We start from the raw sequence: 21,794 nt of genomic DNA, 5'->3' as shown, positions 1-21,794 counted from the left end.
GCTATCGTAAATCATCGATATAATCGTATCCACCTTGCGCAATGGCTTATCTCACTAATAGACGCGACGTCCCGTGCTTATTCTTTATGCAGCATGAAAAGTATCACCATTTTGAAAGTAGTTAAACAGTGATCAATTCTTGCGAAACAGTATATTCTTTACAATGACAAGTTAACGTGGCCAGCAAATACACAACCACAAAAGCAAGTGTGAGATAGCGATGCTTCAAATCAAAATCCATAAATCTCCATGATATCAGAATAAAGGAATAACGCCCCCATACTGTAATGTTTTCATTTCCCTCTTACACACCATTCTATTCAATGAACCAGATCTGTGAGATAAATGCAGCAACAGTAGAGCAGTTCATGTTCACTGGGGAAAATTTTGTCGATTTTCCGAGAAAAGTTTGAGTTTGATGTTGGGAACGCATTCATTTTCTTTCTCACCAAATTTGTACATTTGCAGACCTCATCTGTCCCTCATTAATGAGGAACCCTACCCCTCAAAATCTCTTTTGCAGTACTTTCAATGGGAATCAATGCACATTCTTTTACCAACAAAAACAAAGACATAGGACAAACGATGGGTCAGATGAATTAAATAGGAAAGACCCGAGTTTTCTTGGGATCAAAATGAGAAGGAAAGTCACTAATTACTTATTACAGCGAACCGGTGCTCTAAATCTAGTCTTCGTTCAGAATATGGGATGGTATAATGTCTTGAAGAAGGCCATGGACCTTGAGCAAACCAGCGTTAATACAGGAACCATTATGGCCTAAAGGAAACAACGTATTGCCAAATGGAAGTTGCTGCTGCTGGTGCTGGTGATAGAAGTGAGGTTGAGCCCTTTGCATTGGCATACCGGAAGCTGCTCCGGCGGCGGCTTCGATGGCGATGTCTGAGTTGAGATGGCCGGAACCGTTGAGTTTCGGACGAAGCATGAGGGGGCTGGGGTGAGTGTGTTGCCCTTCGTAGGTGGTTACCACGATGCTTGGATCAGTGGAAGATCTCTCCACCCTCTTTTTCACATTACATAAGGTGCCAGTGCAACGATAATAACTCCTGGGGGGAAATTAAACAGTGAACCCAAATTGGTAAGAAAATTATGACAGTACTGCACACAGAACGAGGGGACAAATTAAAGTGTGAAACATTGAAGTTAGTACCTAGGAAAAGGGCTGTTTTTTAAAGCTTTTTGGCCGTACTTTCTCCATCTGTATCCATCTTCTAGATGATCAACCTCGCTCTTTGTCATGAACGCGAATCTCGGCTCTCTCTGTCTCTTCTGGTTTTTGTTCTTGGGTTTCAACCTACGCCCCAAAAAAATATTCCAACCAAATCTTTCAGCTTAAATTTCACAACAATGGGGTTTCTGTTTAACAGTAAACCAAAACACAGACTACAAACAGAAATACAGAAAATAAAAGAAGGGTAAAGTTACTCACTGTTTCTTTGTTGTTTGCTGGTCTTCTTCTTGGTCGTCAACTTTAACAGGTTCATCGTTGACGGCTTCACTCGACGCCGATGAAATCGACGAAGAGTTAGGCGTCGCAGGCGGATTAAAAGCGTCCGGTGACTCGATCTTCATCGGAGGGTCGGTTACGAGAGATGGAAACTGCTGAGCGATATCGAATAAAGGAGGACTGGTAAAGTCTTGAGCGCCCAGTAACTCCATGAACCCTAATGGCAACTTGTCTCCTTCGCTATTCGAATCGAACATGATTTGTAGTGGGAAATTATTCGCTAAAAACGACGAGTTCCCCAATACATCTTCCATTTTTGAACCCTTTTTTCTCTCCTTGAATATATATATATATATATGTGTGTGTGTGTGTGTCTTCAATCAACAGGACCAATTTCACTTCACCAAACAACTAAGAGAAGCTTTGTTCAGTGAGAAAGAAAGAAAGGGAAGTGTAGGGTTTGATCTGATTTATAAGGTAGGTGAAAGAGGGAGGGGAGAGTTTTAGGGTTAGAAGAAAGTGAGATGCTTGGGTAAAGAGAAAAAGAAAAGTTAAAGAGCCGGGAAAATGACAATAATACAAATAGTTAGATATTATTTTTATAAGCAATAAAGAGAAGGAAGAAGAAGATTATGAGATTCTTCTGTTCTTTTTAGCTTTAGCTTATCGGGACCGGTGTGGGAATAACATAATGCACGTGTGGTGGTCAAGATGGACAGAGTATTTTTGGGATTAGGGATGGGAATGAGACCTGATTTATTGAGTCTGTTTTTTTTTTTAAATCCGGTTTGGGTAGGGTTAGAATAGATCTTTTTAAATTATGTTTGGATCGGGTCGAATTCGGGATTTATGGTGAAAAATATCCGATCCGACTTAATCTGACCTTAAAAAATTATAATTTTATTAATTTTACTTTATATATTTAGGGATAATTCCAATAATACACCTCTACGTGTTATTTTCTTTCAATAAATCCATATTTTTATTTAATAAAAATATGGATTTTTTAATAAATATATTATTTAAGATCGGGTTTAGATTTAATCTCAATTTTTGGGTGAGATCGGTTAGAAGGTATATATTTTTTTGATTGGATTTGGATTAGGTGGATAGAAATTATAATTCGACCCGACTCATAGTCATCCCTAATTGAGATGCAATCATAATTTTAATATATGAAATTGAGTGCATGAACTCCTCCCTGTTAAGATAACTATAAGAATACAATAATAGCATGCATCATTAATGAGATTTTGTTTTCATTCGTCCTCGTGTAATCCTTTGCAACAACAAATCTGCATCCTCGTTGGAAGGATAAAGATGTTAAATTATTTATTTTATTGGTATAAAATTGAATTTTGAGAAATATATTCAAAGAAAAAGATAGCATTTCCACTCTTATCGTATTTTCGCATCAATTTAGGTATCAAAGTTGTTTAATTACATCATTCTATATGTAATATCCCAAATTTTGAAAAGTGACCAAAATGTAAATTTTAAAAGTTTGATGGTTGAAGTATGAACTTGGAAAAGTTTAAGGATCAAAGTGGAAATTTTCCCAAAAATAATTTTTATTTTATAAATTAATAGATTATTCTTAAAGATGGAGTTTTTATAACATTCAGATTTTGATATGGGATGAGTAGAAAAAAGTTATAAAACGATAAATTTTGGCATAGGAATTGAATAATCGAATCGAGTAAGAATTTCACGAAAATTTTAAGGATGTTAGGAAATGATTGGAAATATTATTTTCATACTTTAGATTAGATAAATTTAGCTCAGATCAGCATAATGTTTTAGATTTGTGTCAAACTGTGGAATTTTAGTGACTAAAATGTAAATTTTGAAAATTACATGATGAAAATAAATATCAAAGTCAAGTTAATTCATCTTTGACTAAAGAATATTTTAATGGAAGATAATGCAACGAAATTTGGTAATTTTCAAGTTTCATTAATGATATTTTTGGAAATTTTCATTAATTGAATTTTAAACATTAAATTATATTATAAAATGTCAAGTGTACAAGTTATTAAATACTAGAATAATGAAAAATCAACATTTTTCAACTTGTTATTATCTCTTGGCCTAAATCTACATGGTTCCAATGTAAGAAATTTCATTTTGATTTTTAAAGCTACATGATTAGTTTTTGGATTAAGCTATTAGATAGAGAATTAATCCATTCAATTTTCTTAGTGAATTTAATACGATTAATATTTTTGGTCACTCAACCGTTAAATATTTAACAGCGTTAAAACGACGTTATTTAAAAAAATCACCAAAATGATGTTGTTTTACATTTATTTAACAACTCGTTTATAATGTCGTTTAGTGAGAAAATGGTTAAGTGAACAAAAATGCTAATTGTGTTAAACTCAATGAGAAAATTGAACATATTTAAAGTACAATAAGTAAAACAAGAGAGAGTAAAGTTTAATTTACCCTACAACAAGGTTGACTGATCAATTTATAAATAATTATTAAAATTTTAAATATTATAAAATTATTATTGATTTTATTAATTTTTAATTTAAAAAAAACAACTAATTATTAGATGATCACTTATAAATAAATTGAACTTTAACCTAAGAATGGCAGGATGCCACATACACGGCTCTGGTGTTCCCATTTGAGGCGCGCGATCGTTTCACACGTGTTATTTGGATACGGCTTTGCCTTTTATGGGACCCGACTTTTTTCTTTTAATGGGAAGGAGCACCGCCGAGATTTCCACGTTGCTGATCCAACGGTTGATATTTTTCTTGTAGATGATCACATCAGGAAGAAACGCGCCCTTGATTGTGCCGTGAGTTTGGCTTTTTGGGCCAAAACAAAACTTCAGTCACGTTATAAGATTTGAGATTATTTAAATTGGACCGTTCATGTTGATTTTTTTTCCTTGTAAAACTTAGATATTAGTTACCTACGGTTGTATTTTCTCTTTATTTTTTTAGTTTTATTATGAATAATTATATATTTTTAATATATTTATCTATACGTTTGTGACACATTTATCTTTTGACAGTTTTCAGTTTATTAACCGTTGTTTTCGTTTATCTTTTTTTAGGGTTGGATTTGATATCGTCGCAGTTGATCAAGATGTCGCTTATTTGTTATCATGTTGATCTTCCTTAATTTAGACTCTCAGATTGATTTAGATACGTGTTTTGCGTTCATGTATAGTTTTCTCACGTCGCTTAACTCCGATTTACGATTTTTCGATGATCTTTCAATAGTTTCATCTTATTTTGTGGTTCATTTGCCGATGCAGTTAGATTTGTTTGTATATTTATTTTGTTCGAGTATTTTGATTAGTTTTTTTAACATTTTCCTTCTCTGGTCTTGTGTAATCTATGTAGTTAATTTCTATGTCAATAGTTATAAAAAATGTACTAATTATAATTTAATTTACGTTTACCGTTATACTTATAAATTTTTATTATAATTCTAGATATTTTATATATTTTTTAGTTTCACGTTCCTTTTGTTTTCATGATCATTAACCTTGGCCCCATTAACACGACTTATTCAAACCAAGAGCATGTATGAGTGGTGCACATGGCATGGCCAAAATCAAAGCGAATTTAGGGTTTTGGCATGTTTCTTAGAGGGGGTAAGGAAAGAGAAAATATTCAGAATTCATTTACTTCTGCGGGACGAAATCTTGTTGATGGTGTAGGAATATCACCTACTATTTCTTCTCCTGTATCCTTCTTACCGTCAGTCTACACGTGAAATATAAGGATGTACACATGATTTTATGTTAGAAAAATTTAAACTCATAAAATTTTAAGGGTGAAAACATATTTTAAATAGAAAATACATAAAAAAAATATAAAATATATAATAATTTTAGAGAACGACCGTCTTGCCGGTCCATCCCTGTTCGCACCAGAGATTAAGACAAAGCAGTGGGAGATGTATTAGCTTTTGACTGTCACCAAATAAAACAACAAGGGCAAAGCTTAATTGATAAGGGCCACCAATGTTGATTACAACATCCTACCATCTCACTGTTATTGATAAGAACCAAAGCGTATTCGATGGTCCCGTTTTAGTGCCAACCCCCATATACTCTTCTTTCTATTTGGTTGGTTGGTGCCGACACATTAACACATCTAAACTGGAAATTTTGACTCGCCGTGCTAACCATGATGACAGCCAATGTAAAATCCCTCCCAACCGTAGCCCAAGCCGCCTTGAAGAAATGAGGGGTGTACCCCGAGAAGTTATTATCCCTCTACTTAAAAATGGCCTCCTTAACCTCCTCGTCCGACACCGGTCTGGTTAACGCAACACTTGCTTCCTCAGGAAAAAAGTATTGAAACATATTCTAACAAGATCCACACTGCAACCACATTGACATCTGTTGTACCAATTAAATTGAAAAAATAAGTCACAGCCTCCGAAGGCATCTCGTCAAAGATCTTCAAACGTTCACCCCTATCATTCATAATGACTGTTTTATTACATCTTCTACCTTCAATCCCATTACGTAAACTTTCCCATTGAAAGAGAAAATCCAAGGGCATGGAGATCTCATCCCGCTGCAAGGATTTATGCAACAACGCAGGGAACTCGATCAGTTTTGCTTCATCGAGTTGAATCAGATCCCTTGGGGGGGAAATGTCTTTGGGTTTTCTCAATGTGTGGGGATCCAAAAAATTTTTTAATGGAATTGAAGGTAGAAGGTGAAATAAAATAGGAAATTAAATCCTTTTTAGAATATTACATGAGTTTTGTCATTGAAAACAAAAATGACACGTGTAAAGAAAATATTGGTGGGGCATAAGCAGGAACACAAAGAGGGGCAGAGGATTTATATTCAAATTTTAAATTATTAAAATAAAATAGATAATTTAAACATATACAAATTATTTAATTAGATAATTTTAAATTTTCAATGCTACATCAAGAATGATCTCTATCTTTTTATCCTAGTAGGTGATGACGTATCACCACCTAATCGGTTGAATAAAATTAATTGTCATGTCATATAAGAATTACTGTTAATAGTTTTTAAAACAATAAAGTTTAGATACTAAAACAAAACAAAAATGATAGTTTAAGTACAAAATGTGTAATTTATCTTTTTAATATCGACTTAATATAGACAACTTAGTTAGTGGTATATTTCGATGCGTCGCTTTATGTTGTATTTCGACGTGCGTTGTAGAATTTTATTTCTTTTTAAGTATTTAAAAGTCTGACAGCCCTATTTCATAATTTTTTGGGCTGCCGTATTGGGCCTAAAACCCATGTGTTTCACTCCATACTATCTGCTGTGATATGGCCTGCTGGACCCATACTAGGTACCGGCCCACTAACACTTCCCATATTCTCCAAACCCACGTAGCCCAATTGTTTGATGATTAACCCACCATCCACCTTTCCCCGCACGTGCCCTGCTGTTGCAACTCCCTCCTTTCCCGATTCAATTCCGAAATCCCCAGCTCTGAATCTTCAAATGGCTCCATCTCTTCTCTAAACTTCCCAATCCGCCACCTTGATCCATAACTTGCAGTCTGCCAAGGTTTAACGAGGGTTTTACTCTGTTTCAAGGCGTCTTCACCAAACTTCCCATCTCTTTGCTCCAAATGCATCGAAGAATCACTGTTTTCATCGTTCAAGTTCTCAGAAATCCCCCAATTATCCCCTCCCGGGAAAACCCATTTCACTCCCAGTTTAATCCCTTTGCCCGCGGAGCAAATGGGTTAGCGTCTTTTCAATTTTTTTCTTTTACTCCGGCGCACCTGCGAGTACCTGATCCCGATGACCCTGCAAGTCTGATGAAAGAAGATGCTCTATCAGTTTGTTCCCAGATGTGGATTGAGAATTTTAGAGAACCTGATAGGTTGGTTTCCAATTTGACCTCATATCTTGGTAGATTCGAATTGTGGCCTTGTGGGTATTGGCTTATCAGAAAGTTTGTGCTGATGAAATAGGATCACATGTGCCTCGTAGTTCGATTACTAGGTCTGCATTGGATGATTTGTTAGCTTTGGGAAATGCCGTTCTCGATAATAGGTTTAAGTGGGGTTCCAGGTTGGAATTCTTTATAAAATCACCTAAAGACAAGACGGATTATGAATCTTTATCCAAGAGGAAGATTAAGGCGACCTTAACGACTACTCAACCTGCGCCGTTCCAACACAAGTTAGTGCAGGAGTTTGTCCTGGTTCTTACTAGAAGTTCATAGTGTTAAAGGTGATGCATGCTTATGGTCAGGGTAGAAAATTTCTGATGATGTTTGCAGCAACACCATTGATTTCTTGCCTTTTGTTACTACACATTCATAATTGCACCAAATTCGGAATAGAATCTGCAATTTACGAGACATTGACAGAGCTTTCACTAACTTTGCCCTTTTCACCATAGGTGTTGCATCATGCATGACATCATAAATAGAAAAGGACACTAATACTCGAAGGATGAAAATCTCCAAAAATAGAAGAAACAGGGTTGTTAGTATATAATATTGGTTATTCCCTATGAGAGAAAGAATATAAATATAACAACAATAAATGATGTATTTTCTTTTATAATAAAGGATTCAAAATACCATATAATCTAAAAAAATACAAAACCGATGTACCTCTTTAAGAATTTTTCTATCATAGGTATCCTTGGGCACAATGACTCTTTCAAGACAAGGGAAAGATACCAATTTCAATACATTCAGATTCCAGATTACATTAAATTTTGAGCTATACGACAATCAACTAAAAGAAAGAAACTTGCTCTGTTAATGCATATAAATTGTGATAGGTATGGCTCGTAAATATACCAGTAAAGAGGAAGTAAACACATTGTCGATCCTCGTTAAAATTCTTGTATTCTTTCATTTACATTTCCCGATTCTTCAACAAATTGGCAGATAAACCTAAAATAACAGAAGCAGCAAGACTTGTTTCATTCATATTTTTTTAATTAATTTGAGACAAGTAAAGACATATCCGTTCAAAAATGACTCTAGACAATCTCCCCTAACATTCCTAGTGCTCGAATGATACCTCAAGCAATAACAATAATTCTTTTTCCAATGATGTCACTCGGTTCGGTTCGTGCTCATTCGTTATCTTAAACACTTGGAAAGGAGACGCATAGGTGAGATTGGATCCAAATTCTGCAAGTACTAGTTCTCATTCAAGGTACTACAACCAATGAGCTTTCCATCCTAAACCACTCAAACACGATATGGATACTAACAACAACGCTAGCAGAAAATCCTGAACATTTCATGACAGAGTCTTCCCCAATGCAATTATAACAAGCAATTATTCCCTTGTCGAGAGGCTCATGCTGAGATCTAATTGACAAGGCAATATTATAATAGGATGAAGATAAATGTCAAAGTTTTTTCAACAAATGTACCTTCAGATTCAGAGGATTGCTCCGTCATTGACTCAGCAGGCAGGCTTGATCAAAATTGGCAATTCCTTTGGGACAAAAAGAAAAAGAAAAAGAAATACTGCAACTTGAATAAACGACAGGGGAAGAATGAAAAGACAGATTACGAGTTTGTGCGTGAATCTAACATGAAACTAAATCCAGCTTTCCAGATTTTCGTTTTTGTAGTACAGTTCTATTAGATTCACGCACAAACCTGAAATCTGCCTCTTCCAGTGAAAACTGAAAGGAACAGGGAGAGATTGAAAGAGGTTTTGAGTTTTATTTTCCACTTTTAGAAATTGGAATTGATTTGGGTCGGCTTTTAAAGCTGGGAAAGATGGAGTTTGATAAACCCTAATTTTAATGGCTCAGATATGACAGCAACATGACTTAAGATAGGTGAGGTGATGTGAGAAGAACTACCAAAAAAAAAAAATATTCTGATAATTTGGCTATTATTTTAGGGTAAATTACACATTTAAAACTTATTATATTAGTTTTAATCTATTTTAATATATAAACTTTCAATTATTTAAAAATCATACCTAACGTTTAGTTTTTATTCTAAAATATCTAAATCATTTAACAATGAACACTCAAGTATCCTACAATTGTTGGTGTTTGAATTCATTAACTCTAAAAATAACGACCATTCCTTTAACCACCGAAGTAATTTGATTCGTACGTATGTTATTATACATTTTTTCCTATAGAAGTGCAATTTTATATTCATTCGAAAGCAGCAAAGCTGCACTAAGTACAACACCTTCAGAACAAGAAATTACAAATTAAAATTAATCAAGCTATCTCTATTCACAGATTTATCAAGGAGTCTAAATCTAACAGCCTCCTTAATAGTCCTCAAAACATCCTGTCCAAGTCTTTGTTTCCCCTGAAACACCCTACAATTTCTCTCTCTTCAAACAAGATAAATGAATGAGCTCCAAGCCAGTTGCAAGATAATAATGAGTAGGAACTTACCCTTCAGCTTTTTCAAAGTTCAAAGGAACCCCAAATGTCAACCCAAAACCCCTCTGTGCAAGCCACATAGTCTCAAAATAGTAAGCCATATATATCTGGAGAAGGAATAATCAAAGAAAATGTGATCCATGGATTCAGGTTCCATTTCACACAGCACACAAGATCCCAAAAGTATGTAGTCTATCATTCGTTAGAAGTCTAATAAGAATAGCCATCCAAAGAATCATAAAGTGCCTGAGAATGTGAAAATCATGTCAAATCAGTCTATGACATGGCACCTTCCTCCTATTCAGTCTGATAACATCTCACACCTTCCTCAAGGTCACGCTCGAGTCTATCACAAGGCCAACAGAGATAATTGTCTTCAGCTTAAGCAGTCTCCTCCATACATAACTATGATTGGAACCAGCCTGTACATGCCAAAAGTCAGTTTTCTGTAGGACATACTCATGAATCCGAGTCACCCAAATAGACCATTCCTCCTGTCGGATAGCCTTAATGAGCAACACCTAACGTGCATCGTACAAGGTCTTCAAATCTTTTAGCTCCAACCCCCATTCGACTTGGGGCTGTAGATTATCTTTCACCCAACTCGAGCCCCTCTAGCCTCAATATCACTATTCTTCCAAAAGAACCTGAAGCAAAGTTGCTCAATTCGAGTAAGAACGGATTTAGGAATGACCAACTGTCGACTTCAGTAGTTTTGGATATTAAAAATCGATGCTTGAATCAACTGAGCCTTCCCCGCATATGAAAGATTCTGAGCAGTCCAAGTGTGAAATTGAGCCTCAATTCTTTACACTAATGGCCTGCAATCAGCCACCGAGAGTTTATAACGACTAAGGAAATCCCAAGATATCTCACCGGGAGTCTCTCAATTATGAATCCCATGTCCTCCTTAATAGCCTCAAGTTCCTCCCCAGTCCTCCTTAATATCCTCAAGTTCCTCCCCAGTCCTCCTTAATAACCTCAAGTTCCTCCCCAGATATTATATATTATACATAGATCGTGGTACAATTTTTTAATACATATATTTTTATTTATCTATTTTTAGATCTAAAAATAAAATAAATTAAAAAAATGGTTCTTATAATAAAACTTTTGAATATATTATTTGAATTAATCATTTATAAACTAAAAATTACCAAATAAAAAAACCTTTGCAACTAAAATTCCAGAGTCAATGAGCTAGTTACTTGGTCGATCAAATAGACCAGCATGCTATGGACATCGCTTGGGCTGCCTATAGACCATGGCTGAATGTTAATATGTTGTCTGAGATATGATCAAATATGATCCCAAAATTTCAAACAACTAACATATCTCATACAGTAGATTAACATTCAGCTCAGACTATCGTCATTTTTAATGGAAATGATGAGTTTAGAACATAATGAATAGTCGGGTTACCATTTTAAAACTTTTAATAGTCGAAAAACTCAACAAAGCAACATCCTATAATCGAAAGACCGTTTGGTAACTTTTAATGGTAAGATGACTCAATAAAGCTGTGTCCTAGAGTCTGGGGATCATTTGTGTGGTTCACCCAAAAAATTATACATCGTCTTTATTAACAATAGTGTCACCAAAAGTTCTTTTAGTGCGTCGCTATTAAAGAAATTATATTAAAAGGAGCAACTTATAAAAATTTTCCCTTCTTTTCTAGGGCTCATTTAGGAACCGACAGTTCAACATGTAATATTTTGGCGTTTGTATAAGTAGAAGCCTCCACTTTGAAAGGATAAAATTAAACAAAAAAACAGCAGTTAATGAGACAATAATTTCATTAATCCTCCACACGATTATATGGCAATAAAATTAAGTAATACCAACTAATACACATCAGTTACTTTGGTAATTGACTGTTCACTGGTGGATACTTCCATGTGAACTGGCAGAACCAGATAACAAATTCATTTCTTCATAATTATTGCTCATCCATGCTTAAAGCATATTTAACAGCAAGTTAACACAGTTTCCATCATCCACAGAAGATGCAGCACCTCTCTTCATTCTTTTCGATCGTGTTGTTGCTTTGTTTCGGTGTCTGCGAGGCGTTCGAATGAGAATCCGGTTCTCGACATCGACCCGGGGTCGCTTATACCATATGGGTGGATAAATCTGGCAAAGGAGACTTCAAATCTGTTCGATATTGATTCAGTCCCTCCTAACAACAGTGAGTGGATACGTATCTATATCTCCCCGGGGCTCTTCAGGTCCTACATAAGCTCATGCATGTGATTCAATATAAAAAAAATGCGCATGTATGTATGTATGCATGTATGACTTGTCTTGTCTTGTTGGTTCAGGGAGAAAATTACAATTCCACCCCATAAACCTTGCATTTACCTAGAAGGATCTAGGAGTCGGTTAACGATTATCGAATGGGATGATCATCATGAAATGTGCGATAGTGCTACTTTCACCTCGTACCCTGATAACGTTGTTGCAAAAGGCATTTCTTTCAAGGTATAGAGTTGTTTTTGATTCAATTATGGTTTTGGTCTTTCTAGTTCATAAGTTAATCTAGTTTATATGAACAGAACATTACAACATACCACCGGTTGTGCTAGAAGGGAACAACTCGGTGGTTCTGCCTCTAGCGGCGAGAATATACGGGGACAAATCGGCGTTTTATAGCTGTGGTTTCTTCGGGTTGCAAGATACGTTATGGGACGTGGAAGGCTGCCATTACTTCTACGGTTGCTACATCGAAGGCGGTATAGATTTTATATTCGGGAGTGGCCAATCGATCTACGAGGTATGTTTTATCATGTTCTAACATGTTTTAGTTTGATGAGAAAATGAGATTTGTTTTGCTGTTGTGATCATGCAGAGTTGTCATGTAAAGTCACGTTGGGAAAATACGAACCGCAGTATATCGGTTACATTACGGCACAGGGGCAGAACTCATCGGACGATCCCGGCAGTTTCGTGTTTAAAACTTGTGCTTTTGAAGGGACCGGTAAAACCTACCTGGGAAGAGCTTATGGTGCTTATTCTAGAGTGATTGCGTAGAGGTCAGTGATGTTGGATATCATTGTGCCTCTCGGTTGGGATGCTTGGGACTATGTTCACCAAGAGGGGAATTTGGTGTATGTGGAGGCTAATTGCAAGGGACCAGGGGCCGACACATCCGGGCGAGTGCCTTGGATGAAGAGATTTGGGGCTTCGCAGCTCCATCGATTTGTGAATATGTCGTATATTGATAAAGAAGGATGGATTGATAAACTGCCCATCAAGTCTTGATTTTGGGCACTCTGTGGAGCTTGGTTGGATTGGCCATTGAGTTGTAATAATATTGTTATGAAATGACATTTGGATTTAGATTTTTTTCCAACTATGTTTGAGTGTTGTTCGTTTATTCCGTTATTATAACAAGGTGTTACTATGATGAGAAGTGATTGACAACATGCATAAGTAGAAGCTATGATTGGTTTTAATATGCTAAGTTTCAACGTTTTGAAGTTTTAGAATTTGGTTCCATGTTGTGTTGCTCAGCCGTTGGTTATAGCTTTCACACCTCTTCTTCCGCCAACGCTTGCATTACCACTTTCACTACCTTTTCCTCCACCATCACTTGCCTCAATTCCTCCTCCTTCACCGTCATCAACTTCAACACCACCTCTCCCATGTCCACAACCTCCACCTCCATTACCCTCACCACCTTCTCCACCACCTCCTGCACCGCCACCATTCCCACCACATACACCACCTCCTACATTGCCACCGCCGCCACCATGTCCTCCTCCACTACTCGCACCACTTACTGCACCGCCACCAACTCCACCATGTCCTCCTCCACTACCCTTACCACCACCTCTACCATGTTCTCCACTACTCCCACCACCTCCTGCACCACCACCAACTCCACCATGACCTCCTCCACTACTCTTGCCACCACCTCTACCATGTCCTCCTCCATTACTCCCTCCACCACCTCTACCTTGTCCTTCTTCACTACACTTACCACCTCCTTCACTGCCACCACCTCCTATACCGCCACCAACTCCATCATGTCCTCCTCCACTACCCCCACAACTACCTCCACCATGTTTATCTCCATTACCCCCACCACCTCCTACACCGCACCAACTCCACCATATCCTTCTCCACTACTCCTACTACCCCTGCACCGCCACCATCGCTTCCACCCCTTCCACCATGTCCTTCTCCACTACCCCCACCTCCTTTTCCTCCGCTGCCACCTCCTACACCGCCACCAACTCCAACACCCCCTCCTACATCACCACCAACCCCTACACTACCTCCACTTCCACCACCCCACCAACTCCAACATCTCCCCTTGCACCACCTCCAACACCAACCCCACCACCATCAACGCCGACTCTAACATCTCCTCCAACACAACCAACAACCTCGACACCACCTCCACCTCCTCTACCAACTCCACCTTCAACACCTCCACCGTTACATGCAGCACCTCCGTCTCCTCCGCCGAGCTCACCACCACCCTTTCCAAAGCAATGATCAACACGGCGACCATGCTTTTGAAGAGAGTAACAATACACTCTCTCTGTCCGTCCCCCGTCAGCCATTCCCATCAATATCAACACAAGAAATACCACAACGGCATGCATTTGAACATTTCCTAAAAACTTCCTCGTGGTTTCCTCCTTATGAGAAACGACGCTTCAAGTTCCATGCTCCATACAATACGCTATTTATAGTAAAGGGTTTAACCTCTAACGATAATGAGATCGAAACCAAAGTCAAAAACACGAAAACGACAGGGTTGAAACCTGAAAGCCAACGCCATTCCCAAACTCATAACGTGTCCATTGTTTTAGTTGGAAAGAATTTGAGGGCAACTGAAACTTCTATGACTTTATCAACTTAAACAGTGAAAGCAGAAATTAAGTGGGAAATACGAGCGGATGATAATAGCCAACCTGTATCCCACAAACGATAGTGAAAGTAAGCATTAGGAAATCGATAGATAAACTCTCGAAGCGTACGTATCAGATTGTAACATCAAAACCCACTTTGTTTGCCTAACAATCTTGTCTAAAATAGATACGTATCAAACGACTACTGATTGTTGTTATTTTTTAAGTTCTCGAATTCGAACATCAAAAATATTATAACTGTAAGTGTTTAATATAAAATGATCGAGAGTTATCCGAAATCCAGTTTACCCCAAGAACATGACACTTCTTGTATGGAATTATTTGCAATTATCAAACTAGAAAATATAAACTAAATTAATATGAGTTTGTGCAGCAGCTGCTAATAGTTGGATATTCAAACTCTTCCTTAAGAGCAGAAGCCTGCAATTTCTGATTGAATAAGGCATAAACTGATGAACAATACTTTTTTTTCCAGTAGCGTCAAATGGATCAATTTTAACTGTCACCTTCGTTTTCCTCAGTAATCTCAATGAACCTTTCGGTGTAACACACACCAAATTATACTCAGTTAAAATATTGAACTAAAATAAAAAAATTTAATATAAAAAAAGGACCACAACCATAAATTAATAAAATTATTTTGATTTTCCATGTACAAATTAGTCAAAAAGAAAATATATTGTAAGTTCATTACTTGTAGGGTTGTTATCAATTACGGCGAATCATTCGAATTTATTTATTTCAACCATCTTTAAAACTGAAAAGAAATACAAATACCATGCACGTCATGACGTAGAGAGAATATTTGTGTGGAAACATCTGATTCGAGGGATAAAATCTGATGATTCTTTATTCCATTATTATGATGTTATTACAACGACGATAATACATGTCTTACTATGTTTACAAGTGATGACATTATTAAATGTAGCCATGCATGCATGACTGACTTTTTCATGTCCATATTTTTCAACATTTTGGAGCTCTAGAATTAAGATCCACTGTGAATTTCACCTTTCGCTCCATGGCTAGTTTCACCTTTCATGCCTTTTCTTCTGCCAATATTTGCACTAGCTTTAGAGTTTCCTCCTACACCACCACCGGCACCAGCACCAACACCTACACCAACTCCGACGCTAACACCACCTCCGACACCAACTCCTGAACCAACCCCACCACCTGCTCCTACACCACCACCTACCCCAGCTCTAATGCCACCACCTACCCCAGCTCCAATGCCACCACCTCCGCCAGCCCCAACTCCAGCTCCTGCACCACTACCGGCCCCAACACCACCTCCAACCCCTGCACCACCACCTACACCTACTCTACCGCCGACACTAACACCACCTCCAACACCTGCACCACCGCCGGCACCTCCACCACCAACACCAGCTCCAACTCCTCCTCCTACACCAACACTACCTCCGCCACGTCCTCCTCCTCCACCACCAGCTCCGGCACCAGCACCACCTCCTACACCACCACCAATACCTCCTCCACCACGTCCTCCTCCTCCTCCTCTACCACCAGCTCCAACACCACCTCCAGCACCTACACCTACACCACCACCAACACCACCACCTCCTCCTACACCACCACCAACACCTCCTCCACCACGTCCTCCTCCTCCACCACCAACTCCAACACCACCTCCAGCACCTACACCCCCACCAACTCCAACTCCACCTCCTGCACCGCCGCCAACACCACCTCCACCACGACCTCCTCCACCAGCACCACCTCCACCTCCACCTCCAGCACCTACACCACCACCGACACCAACTCCAACTCCTCCTCCACCAGTACCGCCTCCACCACGTCCTCCACCACCACCTCCAGCACCTACACCACCACCGACACCACCTCCTGCGCCAGCACCACCTCCTGCCCCAACACCACCACCTCCGCCAACTCCACCCCCAACACCACCACCAGCTCCAATACCACCTCCAACACCTACACCACCGCTAGCGCCTCCACCTCCACCCACTCCACCACTACCACCGAACCCACCACCGCCGGAACCTCCACCGCTACCACCGAATCCACCACCACCCTTTCCAAAGCAATGATCAACATGGCGACCATTCTTTTCAACGGAGTAACAATACACATTGTCTGTTCGTCGCCCTTCAACCATTCCTATTAATATCACTACCAAAAATACCACCACGGCATGCATTTCAACGTTTCCTAAAAACTTTCCCATGGCTACTTTCGAAAGGACACTTTTGAAATAGAGAGAAACAATGCTTCAAGTTCTATGGTATACACGATGCTTGTAAGTTGTAGTTCCATGGCGCATAGAATAGGCTATTTATAGTAAAGGGTCAGGGGACCTTTATCCTCCAACGATAATGAGATGGAATCATGGAAACGAAAGTCAAAAGCATGAAAACGATAAGAGTTGAAACTCGAAAGCCAGAGCGCTATTCCCATGTCATAACGTGGCATGTCAACAAGAGGTCGCTGGTTTCGAGTCCATTGTTTAATTGAAAAGAATTTGAAGGGAATTAAAACTCCTATGGCTCTATCAACTTAAGAAGTGAAAAGGAGAGATTAAGTGGAAAATACGTGCCGATACAAATTGGGTTACAGACCCGCCAAGGTGTATCCCATAGACGGTAGTGAAAGTATGTATGGGGAACTCAGTAGCTAGACTCTCAACACGTAGAAGCCGTTGTAACGTCAAACCCCACTTAGTTTGCCTTATTTGGGTTGGTAAAATTTAAGAACAATCTAGTCTATAGGCGCCCAATATTTATTAATCACACATTTGTCAGTTCTAGGAGAGAGGTTCACTGGTCGCAGGCCAGTGTTCATATTTGGCCATGCTGCCTGTTACAGAGAAATATGCTCAGGCCTGGGTCTCTGAGCACGAGGTGAAAGTTGCCGGAAAATGATCTACAAAGTGTTGTTAATAGGAAAAGATAACTATTAAACTCAATCACTTCACCATGTTTGTGGATGAAATGAACACACTGCCAATGGTAGTCCTTTTTGCTATATAATAATACCAAATCACTGCAAGTTTACAATAATTAAGAAATAAGGATTTTTTTGTCAAAAATGGTTTAATGAGAGAAATCTACTTTAATACTGGCCACTGTTATCAATTATCGTATTTTTTGCTCACCAACTCAAGTTGGAAACCACCCCTTGTGCAGCTGTTGAACCAAGAACCATGGGTACATCACATGCATGGCTTATAGATGGTTGAAAAATCTTGGTCTTCCTACTATAATCCATAAGATCACAGCTTTGGGCTTGGTCTAACAAAATTTTAACTTGGGTCTCACTTGTACGACAAGATATATTTTAAATATTTTACATGTACACGCATAGTATTAAATTGCAACAGCATCGTAACGTCTTTTTAGGTTATCACAACGTAATATCGGCGTAACGCGATAAGAAAATCGCATCACGATTGTTGCGGTTAAAACTGTTACGTAACACCGTAACGCCGCGTTACGCCGCAACAAACTTTAAATTATCTAAAATATAAATTTACATAGATGAATTGTTCTAATTTAATTCTTAAAATTGTATTATAAATATATATCATTAATAATATCGTAATATTTATGTTTAAAATTAGTTACTTAAATTTTAACTAATTAAATATTTATTAAAATTATTTTAAAATTAAATTAATTTAAATTTAAATTGAATTTTTCTCATATCTAAAATTGACGTGATTAAGTTTAAATTAAATTTTTATATAACATTAAGTATCATAATTATATGTTTATTTACTATTATATAAATTTTGTATAAGAGAGGAATTCACTTTATAATACTATAATAGTATAGTATTTTGTCTATTTATTATGAAACAATAAAATTTTATCTAATCTATAATATAAAGAATTTTTATATTTGTAGTTATGTATTTTTTTATTTCTAAGTTATGTAAAATGAATATTTTTATGTTACAATATAAAAAATTTGATATGATTTTAGTGATATTGTTTATACGTTATTCATTAACATTATAATTATTATTACTCATTATCCAGTATAATAACACTTCAATGGTTTATATTTTTTTTAATAAATTTTTATCTATGAAATTAAATTTTTATTTTCAAAATAAAATATTAAAAGAGTATATTAATATTAGTATATTAAAATATAATTGTAAAATGTATAAATATAATATTTTAGACGTACGTATTGAGATTTTTGAGGAAGAGATCACGCCCGCGACAGCCGCAACACGTTATGTAACGTTTGTAGCATCCGCAACAAAATCCGCAACCGCAATTTGATACTATGTGTACACGTACAACAAGAGGAGCCGAGCTGAATTGGTACAATACATTTCAAGTAACCAGCTCAAATCATGAGCAAATGACGCGTCAGTGAGCTTCAAATAGTGCATCTCTTTCTGGTTATTGTGAAAGCAAGAGAGGAGATTCGTATGCCACTTCTAGGACAATTTGTACAACTGCTACAAAGGAAGGGTTTGCAAATTGTAGATTTCTTCAAACCTAGTGTTTTCGGGTTGAGTTCTATCAACGTGAAGAAGAAGCAACTTCAGGGTGCCGGATTATTCTCTTAACCATGCAGCAACGACAGGACCGGTTATCAATCAGCCGGAGCTCTTCGAACAGCATTGAAGCATCCTCGAAGGAATCACAGCAGCTGCATCCAATCCAATACATAGTACTGATCATCCATGCTTTTCCAGATAGGGATTGGTTAAAATGTAATACTAACAAATAAAGTCTCACTATTTGCAAATCAGATAAACCCTTCCGCATCAAGTAAATTCCAGGGCCTGAAGTACAGTGTGCTTGATTTGTTCAACTGCAAGTGGATAATGAGTAGGCTGATGTGCAGACAATAATGCCATTGTCTTGAAAAGCTAGAACTTATGCAGTTATCATAAAGTATATGTACCACTCATGCATTAATACAGTCAGAGACATTCTGTCGAAATTTTACGAATAATCAAATGAGGTAGCTGATAACTAGCTATAAAAGAAGCACATGCAGAAATTTTCAGAACTCGGTGGAGCTATAAAGAAGCAGGACTTCGGTACTGTTAAACCAAACTCCACATTTTCCACCGACCAGCCTTCGCATAAGCAGTATTTCCATAGCCTTCTCTTAATGCAGTATCGAAAATAGCATTGGCAAGTTCAACTTTCCCCAATCTACCAAGAATACTAATCATGGCACTGCCTAATTTTCCTTGTTCATTTCTTCTTCTCTCTCTTCCAACAGCGGATTGAAAACGCTCTCTCTTTTTCATACTCACCTCTGTTCCCAAGCTCTCGAAGCAAGAAATTGTAGTCATCGGAGCCGCAAAGCTTAGACTCCAACGAGACAGTGAGGGAATAAGTGATGCTAGAAAGTGTTTATATAGGTTTTGAAAACATGGGTAAAAGTGGAGTGACAGTGAGATGCAATTGCTGAGAAAGAAACTGCCGAACAAGAAGAAAGTTTGGGTTTTTTCTCTGAAATCTAAAGGACAAGAGAGAGAGAGAGAAAACTCAGCTGGGTGTTTTTCTGTTAATTCGTTAGTTGAGACATTGATTTCAGGGGCACACTCGTGTCACTAACTGTTGTCCTTTTGCTTTTACACAAAATGCTTACCACACATTTACAAGTACAATGAAGATCTTCAAGCCTCGATCACTTCTTTAATGACACTAAATAATCGAGATGGCACATCGACTGATTGATTATGCTTGGTGCTATACCTCCATAGTCGATTTGGTCTTTGTGCTATACCTCGATCCTTTGTCTCGATTAATAAGATTTACCATTCTTCATTCTTAGGAAATGATTCTAGTGCACAGAATAACTGGAAAGGAGCATGGTGGCACATTAGCTTCATAGATAACTCAGGTAATTGAACTGTTGTGATTATATACTAAAGGAGTAATTGCTGCCTGTCGTTTTTCATGAGAAACTCAGTTTATCTGGTACATTTTTTATAGGTTTCGTGGAGGAAGACAGTCTTTATTCAACCGGAGATCAGACGGGAACTTATTATTTCGAATTCGCTCGGCCTTTGAGAACCATGGATCGTTTACAACAGGTCACACAACATTCTTCTCGCTTTGGCCTTTTAGTGTATTTCCTTCCAGTTAGTTTTTCATTTGTATTAGATTTTTACCTAGCAACATGGCACACACAAGCAACGACTCCGTTTGATTTGCAGGACATTCAGTTCACAATTGATGAATCGAGCAAGATGTCGGTCGCATTCTGGTATCCGCTCAACGGGAATCCGTGGGTTGGATCTGGACATTATACAATCAACTGTGATTGGGTGCCATTGTATATTGCTTCAGGTGGTTCTATGCTAACGGAGTCGGCACCGAGCAGCTCCTTGGACGCGACCAGCGACTTCACCTTTCTGTTCTCATTAGCAGCTCTCTGTATAGCCTTATTTGTTGCATATCAGGTTCGTAGGCTCAACAGTGTCTCGTTTACACAGATAGAAAATCTTTAGATACTGATAAAATGCTTGAGATTGTACCATTTTATAAAAAAAAAGTTTTACTTGTCTCTAATCGATATGCATCTTCAGATTACAACTTATCTACTGCAAGAATTAAGAAATGGGCAATCAAAAAGATCCATATGAAAATAAAGTTCAAACCTCCCACCTATCACCTTAGTGTCTTATGATTGAAGAGCATAAGCACATGCAAAAAGTTGGAAAATGTGACAAAAAGTTATCCCAGAATAAAATAAAGCACAAACAAGGATCCCTTGAAGAGCGGTTAACGTTCCTTCACCCCATCTCTCTCTCTCTTGCAAACCCTTTTTATGGACTTTCATTTTTTAACATTGTGTTTGGTTTATGTTAATATTTCATTTTATCTGCACGAACCCAGTGATTTCGGTGATAAAAGAATTATTGTTATTTTTTGAGTTTTCGGGTTCGAGCGTAAGAATTGTTAAGAGTGTGAGCGATCAATGTCAAATGACTTAGAGTTACTTTGAACATATAATGTCTTATACTTATCCCATATTAATAAAAAAAAATATTTCATTTGATCTCTCTCCTAATTAGGGTTATTATTTTTATTTATCGGTCTGAAGCAAATTA

At 37.7% G+C, this 21,794-nt stretch overlaps 3 protein-coding genes and 1 pseudogene across 3 annotated transcripts; 2 read left to right on the top strand and 2 right to left on the bottom strand.

The window, feature by feature from the left end:
• Positions 1 to 501: 501 nt before the first annotated feature.
• LOC120205554 (WRKY transcription factor 23-like) lies at positions 502 to 1,922 on the bottom strand. Its single transcript, XM_039205406.1, has 3 exons — positions 1,449 to 1,922; positions 1,170 to 1,313; positions 502 to 1,065 (listed from the first exon to the last, which is right to left on the bottom strand). Exons 1-3 carry the CDS (start codon positions 1,778 to 1,780, stop codon positions 687 to 689), a joined length of 855 nt encoding a protein of 284 aa, XP_039061337.1. The 5' UTR covers positions 1,781 to 1,922; the 3' UTR covers positions 502 to 686.
• Positions 1,923 to 8,809: 6,887 nt separating this feature from the next.
• On the top strand, positions 8,810 to 13,094 carry LOC120205662 (annotated as a pseudogene).
• A 248-nt stretch (positions 13,095 to 13,342) lies between these two features.
• LOC120205661 (glycine-rich cell wall structural protein 1-like) lies at positions 13,343 to 14,404 on the bottom strand. Its single transcript, XM_039205509.1, has 3 exons — positions 14,134 to 14,404; positions 13,982 to 14,086; positions 13,343 to 13,926 (listed from the first exon to the last, which is right to left on the bottom strand). The coding sequence occupies exons 1-3, from the start codon at positions 14,402 to 14,404 to the stop codon at positions 13,343 to 13,345; spliced, it is 960 nt and encodes a 319-aa protein (XP_039061440.1).
• A 5,703-nt stretch (positions 14,405 to 20,107) lies between these two features.
• On the top strand, positions 20,108 to 21,191 carry LOC120205660. The gene is made up of 4 exons (XM_039205508.1): positions 20,108 to 20,111; positions 20,513 to 20,581; positions 20,674 to 20,774; positions 20,898 to 21,191. The coding sequence occupies exons 1-4, from the start codon at positions 20,108 to 20,110 to the stop codon at positions 21,189 to 21,191; spliced, it is 468 nt and encodes a 155-aa protein (XP_039061439.1).
• The last annotated feature ends 603 nt before the right edge of the window (positions 21,192 to 21,794 follow it).

The sequence above is a fragment of the Hibiscus syriacus genome, unplaced genomic scaffold, assembly GCF_006381635.1.
Source record: "Hibiscus syriacus cultivar Baekdansim isolate YM2019G1 unplaced genomic scaffold, ASM638163v2 tig00012523_pilon, whole genome shotgun sequence".
NCBI lineage: Eukaryota > Viridiplantae > Streptophyta > Magnoliopsida > Malvales > Malvaceae > Hibiscus > Hibiscus syriacus.
This window is presented reverse-complemented; position numbering and strand designations above follow the sequence as displayed.